The sequence below is a fragment of the Pinus tabuliformis genome, chromosome 1_1 (genome assembly GCF_031772625.1).
Source record: "Pinus tabuliformis cultivar Carrire ecotype Pingquan chromosome 1_1, CPIR1, whole genome shotgun sequence".
NCBI classification, from domain to species: domain Eukaryota; kingdom Viridiplantae; phylum Streptophyta; class Pinopsida; order Pinales; family Pinaceae; genus Pinus; species Pinus tabuliformis.
Window position 1 is genome coordinate 267,455,812 of NC_142297.1, and position 8,890 is coordinate 267,464,701.

The 8,890-nt window shown below is 39.4% G+C and overlaps 1 protein-coding gene and 1 long non-coding RNA gene across 2 annotated transcripts; one reads left to right on the forward strand and one right to left on the reverse strand.

The window, feature by feature from the left end:
• Window positions 1-4,118: 4,118 nt before the first annotated feature.
• Window positions 4,119-4,903, forward strand: LOC149212572 (auxin-responsive protein SAUR71-like). The gene has a single exon (XM_089388729.1). The coding sequence runs from the start codon at window positions 4,119-4,121 to the stop codon at window positions 4,707-4,709; it is 591 nt and encodes a 196-aa protein (XP_089244855.1). The 3' UTR covers window positions 4,710-4,903.
• Window positions 4,904-7,563: 2,660 nt separating this feature from the next.
• On the reverse strand, window positions 7,564-7,984 carry LOC149212573 (uncharacterized). The gene is made up of 3 exons (XR_016250250.1): window positions 7,918-7,984; window positions 7,732-7,819; window positions 7,564-7,611 (listed from the first exon to the last, which is right to left on the reverse strand). It is a non-coding gene; the product is annotated as an uncharacterized LOC149212573 (long non-coding RNA).
• Between the last annotated feature and the right edge of the window lie 906 nt (window positions 7,985-8,890).

Sequence of the window (8,890 nt, forward strand, 5' to 3'; positions counted from 1 at the left end):
TGTATGGAATGGTTGTGTCCCTCTTAATTCCAACCTCTCTGCAAAATTAATTGAATTCATTTGATTTATATTCGATTGTGTTGTCGGTCCTCAATATTTTGATCTTCTTCCCTATTTGGTTTTCCACAAAGGCTTTGAAAGAATGAACCATTTGAACAATTCATCCTTATTTTTCAAGAAATAGATCCATGATTTGGGGGTGAAGTCATCCACAAAAATTTCATAGTATAAGTATCCTCCAGATGATGTTATGGGCAACATACTAGATAGGTAAGAATGGACCAATTGAAGAATATCAGTAGGTTGGCTTTCACTTCAAGGGAATGGTCCCCTTGTAATTTTCCCAACTGCACAACACTGGAAAACTCCTTCATGATTCATGTTAAACTCAGGCATACATGTGGCCATCTTTCTTACCCTAGGTAAGACTTTGTAATGAAGATGGGAAAATCTCTGATGCCATAATTTAGATTGAAGAGAATTATCGCAAGTCAAGGCTCCCAAAGTACTTCCTCCAACTTGATAGATAACTTCAACCCTAAATCCAATTTTAAATGCATATTTAGGGTTTCTTTTCCAAATACATACCTTTCCATCAAGGAATGCTACCTTGAAGCCTTTATCTTCCATTGCAGAAATAGACACCAACTTCTTCTTCAAATTGGGTACTTACAATACTTCTTGTAGATGAATGGTTTGACCTTGATTTAAGGGAAGAGTGACAATACCTATCCCTTTCACGGGATATGTGGAATTATCTCCAAGTTTGATCTCCAAATTAGTCTTCTTTTCAACCAAATTTTAGAGGGTCTCCTTGTACCCAATGAAGTACCTTGAGTTTCCACTATAAATCAACCAATGATCCAACATATCCAAACGAGAGGTAGTAGATAGAGCAAAAATAAGATAAAATTATTTTTGTTTCTCTACAACATTACTTTCCTCATACTTGGAATTTCTAGTCCTTTTGGGAGGTTGACCATTTCCATATCGAGCAGTGTGAGCATTCCTCTTTCCTTTATTATTGAACCTGTTGTTTCTTTGATTTCCATTGCATTTGTAATTGTTTTTATTGTTGTAGCCATCCCTTGTAGTATCCTTCTTGTGAGGACACTCTCTAGCATAGTGGCCAAACCCGTTACAATTGTAGCACCTTCCTTTCCTTCCTTCTTTGAATCCCTTCTTGAACTCCTGGCCCTGTCTCCTTGGACCAGCATTATTTCTCTTCTTTGCATGAGCAGAGAAAGTAGTAGGTTCATTTCTATTAGAGGGATTATCTCTCTCCATCATCCTAGTCTCCTCTTGAGTGCTTCTAGCCAATAACTCATCGAAACGAGGTATCCTGTCATTGTTGAGAATGGTGGTGAAAAATACATCCCATGGTCTTGCAAGGCATCCAAGAGAAATAAGAGTGAGCTCTCTGTCAGAAATAACTTCTCCAATAGATATGAAGTCATTCTTGATTTGAGTTATTCTCATGAAGTAGGATTGGATAGACTCCCCTTTATTCATTTCAATATCCTTCAAACTGTTTTTAAGAAAGAGGATTTGATTTTCATTGTTTACTTTGAACATCCCAACCAACTTATCATACATTTCCTTAGATGTTCCCAAATCATAAATATAGGCAACCAAATGCTTTTGAATGGAGTCTATGATAATTTTTTTAGCTTTAACCTTGCCTTTCTTGTACTTTCTATTCGCAACAACAAGTGCATTTGAAGGAGGCTTCACCACTTTTCGCTGCATATGTTATTTTAATTATATAAAATCATATTCAATATAATTTATATTTCTAAATAAAAGGAAAAGAAAATTATGATGCCTTTCTTGTTTCTTAAGTGTTAGATATGAAATATATTTTATCATTTTTATGAAATTTCTTTTCTTGCTAAACTTAATTTTATATAGTTTATTTATTTTTCATAAAATTGATAATTTAGATTATTTTAAAATTTTCTAAAAAACCCCAAAGCAAATTGAATGAACATAAAATTGATAATTTAAATTATTTTAAAATTTTCTAAAAACGCTAAAGCAAATTGAATGAACAAACACCTCATCCGACCCCATATATAACTGAAAATTTCAATATAATTCCAACTAAAATTAAAAAATAAATAAAAAATTACACCATTTGAATACCAAATATCCGACGCTCATTTATTGTGTATATTAAAATCATAACATTAGGAACATTACTAGATCATAGATTGGCTCTTTCTAGAATCATAACATTATATGTATTCTAGAATCATAACATTATGAACGTTTCTAGGTCATAGATTTCCCAAGATATTTACGTAAATTTTCTTGTGAACCTAACCTATTTATGGTCCATGTTCGATTATCACCATATGCTAGTATTCGATATCTTACATAAGTTCGCATGTCACCAAAACTACGTAAGCCCCATGTTCGGTCATTCACGATATACAAGCCTAGGTGTAACCATCCACGGGTCATCTATAAAGCCATATCGGATGCGAAGCTCCCACGTATAAAGAGAACACATAAAGGAGAATTGCACATGGTGTCTCGTGGCATCTCTCCGTAACTTCCACCCTCAACATCCTAGATTGTTTATATGGACGTCTTTTCAGATCACTAATAAAATAGAATACGCCCACAGAATACGGGCGTCCCAACAGCTTTTCCCGTGACTCCTCCCTACTTTTACTTCGTTACATTTTTTTCAGTGGGGAGGACATCCCCTAAAGAATCATGATACAACATATATATCGCCCAAGCGAGCAGACTGTGACTTTTCCTTACTTTTACTTCGTTACTTTTTTTTCAGTGGGAAAGACATCCTCGCTGAAGAATCATGATACAACATATATATCGCCCAAGCGAGTAGATTTACATATGATTTATGTCATCGCCTAAGCGAGCAGACTGTGACTCTTCCCTACTTTTACTTCGTTACTTTTTTTCCAGTGGGGGAGGACATCCCCGCTGAAAAATCATAATACAACATATATATATCGCAGACTGTGACTCTTCCCTACTTTTACTTCGTTACTTTTTTTCAGTGGGGGAGGACATCCCCGCTGAAAAATCATAATACAACATATATATATCGCAGACTGTGACTCTTCCCTACTTTTACTTCGTTACTTTTTTTCAGTGGGGGAGGACATCCCGCTGAAAAATCATGATACAACATATATATATATATATATATATCGTCCAAACGAGCAGATTTACAGATTTACATATGATTTAAATATCGCTCGCCCGTAGCGTATAAATCATGATACAACATATATATATATATATCGCCCAAACGAGCAGATTTACAGATTTACATATGATTTAAATATCGCTCGCCCGTAGCGTATAAATCATCGCTAAATCATATCGCTCGCCCGTAGCGTATAAATCATCGCTGACAATTATCGCCGTAGCGATTTACGCTGATACAAATATCGCCGATTTACATATGATTTCGCAGATTTACATATGAATTATGTCATCGCTGATACAAATATCGCCGATTTACATATGAATTATGTCATCGCTGATGATTTACATATGAATTATGTCATCGCTGATGCAAATATCGCCGTAGCGTACGTCAACATCAAATCAAAAGTGCTGCAGCATCGCAGCCCTCCGCAGGAACCGAACGTGGCTGGGGGGTGCGAAAGCCAACCGCCCCAGCCAACCCATCATGCACTCACGTGCACTTTTACTTCGTTACTTACACCCTCCCCTTTACGGCACAACCGAAAACGGATTTAGACTCTAAAATTGTTCAGGTGTGAGCCATGGTCCCTATCGAACAAACCCTACGGTAAAAGTCAAGACCATTTGCGTTTACATTACCATTCAACTCCCTTTACATGAATTTCACATGCCAAGAGATTTACATGAATTTTACATGAATGTAATCCGCGAATAGATTTCAGGGAAAGTCGCTAAGTAATGAGGTTCATCATTATCCAGTCTCCGGCCTTCTCTCCATTATAAATAGCCCTCACTACAAGTTCCTTTTCGACAACATAGCCCGCGTTGAGGAGAATCCCTTTTGGTTCTTGTGCCTGCCGAAAGTAAACAGGAGATATTGATTTAGTTTTCGTGAGTTCGACTTTGTTTCATAATAGGTTTTCGCCATGAGCGTGCAAAGCAAATACATCGATATCCGCCATGTTGTGGCACTGAAGCAGTTCGCGAGAAAATGGAAGAAGCTGGCCAGCGTCCGCAAGGCGGCTCAGGCTCTGGGCAGGAAGCTGCTTTTCTGGCGGTCGTGCCGGATTACTTTTGTGTCCGGTAACACACAGGTCGATGTCGTCGGGTTGAACGAGTCGAGCAACGGGCATCGTCGGTCGTTGTCGGCCATCCCGCCAGACGTGCCGTTGGGACACCTGGCGGTGTACGTTGGACAGCATTGCAATATGCGATTTGTAATCCCGGCGGCCTACTTGAACCATCCGGTGTTTAGGGCACTGCTAAAGCAGGCCGAGGAGGAATTCGGCTACGCAGACCGCGGCGGACTTGCGATTCCCTGCGACGAGTTCCTGTTCGAGCACATTCTACGACTCTTCAGCCGAAACGGCCTCGCCGCCGTGAGCCATCTCGACTTGGAGGCGGTTAAGAGCAATTTCTGTAACGAATGGAATTGCTCGTCTGAGGTGAATGGAATATCGTTCGGCAATGAATCGAGACGTCTTCTTCCTCCTTTCGCACAGAAATCCATTGTCTAATACAGCTCCCGGGTGTAGAACATTGAGAGCTCGGCAATGGACACTGTTGAGCCATAAGTAATTGGTTCTTATACCGCTGTTGATATATGTAGTCTCCTGTATAAGGAATTATATGGAGGAGGAAGGACGGCCAATCAGCTGGAAAGACCTGTTGTTGTTGCAGGCGCTGCAATGATAGCTTGCAGAAAACTTCAGCAAAGGCACCCAGGGTGTTCAGTTGTTTGGCTATAGCTAATTCATTTTCTACAGCTCCTGATATATGCATTCTACTCTATAGATGATTTATAAAAGGGCACTCAGCTGGAAAAGCCTTCACTTGTTGCAGGCCCTCCAATGATACCTTACAGGAACTTTGAGCAAAGACATTTTTACGGTTTGCTGTACCCAACTTCTCAATGAGTGTACGGTTTTACATTTTTACGGTTTGCTGTATTCATTTTCATTTTACGTGAAATGAAGAAACATTAGCTATGTTAGCCAGTACCTTTTTCCATTAGGCCATTGCAAGCTTGTGTTCTATTGTTCGAAGCACCCCTTTTAATTAAAATGGGATGAGAAGCCAGTGTCACGAACGCTTTACCACTTTCATATTCATTTATGGGTAATCTTGATAAGTATTAATATGGTCACCATAATAAATATAATTTATTATACTCATTTATAGTTAAAAGTTCACAGGGATAGTCAATAATGTTCATGCATAAGCAATCAGACGTGATTGCAGATCACTATTTGAAAAAGAAGAAAAAGAAAAAAAAACTGACATGGAAATATGACAAACAAGGGAGGCTGCGAAGCAGCGAGTCCCTGCACTAAGTTTAGCCTGCATAATACGTGATGTGTCATAGCTATCTTGGCAAGCTCTTAGTTCATGCTAATCGTAATAGCTTACAAAAATGCAGGATAGCTTACAAAAATGCAAGAGATCTAGTGGAGTAAGTTACTCCCCGCAGATTTGAAGTAGTTCTCAGGAAAAGAGAGTAGACTAGTGCTCAGCAAAGGAGAGTAGACGGTGCGAGCTAAAGCACGGAGCTGCGTAAGTATCAAGGGTATGTTCCTGCAAGAGGGAAGAATAGCGTAAGCATCAAGGGTATGACCACTATGAGGATCACAACGGAGTAAACAGTGCGTCAGGATAATGTATTAGAAGAGCAAATGGACGTGGATGTCCGTGGATTATATTATGTAACATATGCAAACGAATCTGAGTAGTTTTTAACAGGACTATGTCCAAGGCGTGCTTGCTATTTGTTCTAGTAAATTGACCAGAGAAGTATCCTGATTATGTCATAGCTCGCCACGCAGTAATCCAGTTCCAGAAGTATTTGAATTTCATGGAAGTTGTCATGTCCCTTCAATTCCTGGAACCAGAGGATGCGTGATTGAAGCAATGATATAAGGCGAGTCGATTCGGATGATATTCAGATATATTATATATTATATGAGTGCTGGGTACAATGTTAATATCACTACCCGTTACTAAGTTTCTGGGTGCAAACCAGTGAAGTAAAAGAAAAGCCTGAAACCGTGATCACCATCGGTTCTAAGTGCATTATGCTATTTATAATCTAGAGTGTTGGAATTTAAGCAGAAGTTTTGTTGTGATTTGGATTGTCTTCAATGGCGAATGGTTTGAATTGTTGTGATTTGGAGCAACACTTTATTTGCTTATAATTGTGTACGTTTTGGTGATCTTACCAGCTAATTCTGTCGAAGAGATTAGTCTGAATGAAGCCTATAAGAACATTCAGTCCTCCCGTGCACCGGATGCTACAGGACAATACTGTTCTCAGATATCATGCAGACGTGCAGGTTATGAATGGGTTCCCAGCTTTGGAGAACAGAAGAGAAGTGTTGCTGCAAGTCCTAATCCGTAGCATAACAATTGAAAGTCAAATGTTTTCAGAAAGATGCAGGAGCACCACGATGCACTACCCTCACATTCAGTGGCAGGCAGGAAGCCATTGAATCTGAGTTACATACGTAAATAATAATTACGTAGCTATGTAAAAGTAAGCAAAATGTTAGGATAATAATGTATCTACCCAACGCCCGTTTCATAGGTAATAATTACTTGTAATGGATTTCGATATCGTTAACAAATATATTTGGATGGTTTCATTATATGGAATATCTTATGTTAAATACCGAAAATCATTCTAGCAACATGGAAAGCAGCTCTGTATAATTTTATTTCATCAAGCTAATGACCAAGAAGATTATCTGACCAAAAAGGAAATATATTTTGATTATAAAAATACTGTACACTAACAAATTATGAAGAAATTCCAGTGGACTAATTTTTAATTATAGCTTTTGACTTAAACCGTTCAATGTCGTAAAGAAAGTAAAGAAATTTAATAGCACTGTATAAAAATTGCGTTTTTTTGGGGTTAAGATTGCAACTGAAGTCAACGATACTTCGCGTGAGGTGTAACTTTCACGACGAGGCCACACGTTACACAGGAGACATGTGATCGACATGCATGCAGCAACGTGTTTGTACGCACCAACGTGTTTGTACGGAACGTGGGAAACAAGGCCATGAGAACCACCATGGCTCTCCAAATCTGCAACACTTGTGCCTGAAACATGGCTCTCCAGACCTGAAACATGGCTCTCCAGACCTGCAAAACACTGCCAGAACCATGCTACAAATAATAAGAATCTAGTCTAGTCTTACTGTTTACTCAGGGTAGTCTTACTGTTTACTCAGGGTTTTCGTGTACTTAGGAGGAAGGGTATAAATGGCCAGGTTACCAGTGCGGCTATGGACGAGACAATCTGGCGACAGCTCCCCGAGGAGGCTTCGGAACTACTTCTCCATGCCGTCCATAGCTTTCTTCAACAGCGTCAACAGAAATCGATTTGAGAAGTTTTGATGCAAGGAAGAAAACCAAATCTGCAGAAGGCAAAGCAATTATTTCATCAATTTTTCCGAGAATATGATATTGAGTTGCAGGCTAGCTTCCAAGAAGAAAATACAAAAAATAATAAAGCAAGATAAACATATTACTGTTACCTGTGAGAAGTCCGTCGCGGTCTCTAGTAATTCTGGTCCTTACAATGCCTGGATGGATAGAATTTGCTGTCACATTGGCCTTCATTTTCTGCATTCTAGATGGAAACTTGTGTTAAATGTTTATTCCTTGTAAAAAAATTGTAAATTTGAGCGATTATGGAAAACGTAGCTCAAGATTAAGGTTACCTCGAGTCTCAACGCAAGCTCTTTTGTGTGTAGAATATTTGCCAGTTTAGATTGAGCATATGCGCGCTTTCGGAGCTGTCTGACGCAGCAACTTCTGGTTCTGCTCGTCCCAATCCTGCTACTGATAAACAGGAAGACAGCTGCGCTGCATCATCCAAGCAGATCAAGCAAAAGCAAGGAAGTAGAAGAACCACCGGTTTCTTATGCAACGTTAGAAGCAGATACTTCATTGCAGTCTGCAAAGTATTTTCCTGATATGGCTTTCAAATTCGGATGAACTGCAACATAGCAGGTTGTAGATGCCGCCTGTTACAGATATTGATTTAAAGATAAGCTGCAAGATACGTCATTCTTATAACCCTGGTTTCCCTTGAATTTTTTTCGGAAATAAATAGTTTCTGTGAAAATTAAGGAATAACAGGTACAAGGAGCGAGTTAAAACATTTAAAGAATTCAATAAAAAGGCTATAGAAAGTAGCTGTATGAGAGATCTTACCTGAGAAATCGATTTGAGAGTCAGTTCGGCCCGGGACGCCCAGAGCCGATGTTTTAACAGGGTTACTTGCTGTTAACAAAGTTACATGCTGGATGGTGTCTGTTGGCTCCCCTACCTTAACATCTAGCAAGCGGCCACATCAAACTGCACAGCTGCTGTGCATGTAGCACGCACAGCCCCTGTATGCACAACAGCTGCCTCCAAATACGCTGCAATGTATAAAAGTTTAAACACGCCTAATTAAAATCCCAAACATCGCAAAGTAATGCTAGCATTAATCGCCCAATACCTGCAAACCGTTGACGGTCACGCATAAGGAACTAGGCCTAAATAGCAATTTAGGCTATGGTCGGGCCTCTTCCGCCTGGGGAAGAGGCCAAATAAGATGGCGAAGGATGGCGAAAGATAGCGAAGGAGTGAGTGCAAATGAAACTTAGGCATATCCCCACTCTAACCGCCATATAACAGAGAAGGAAA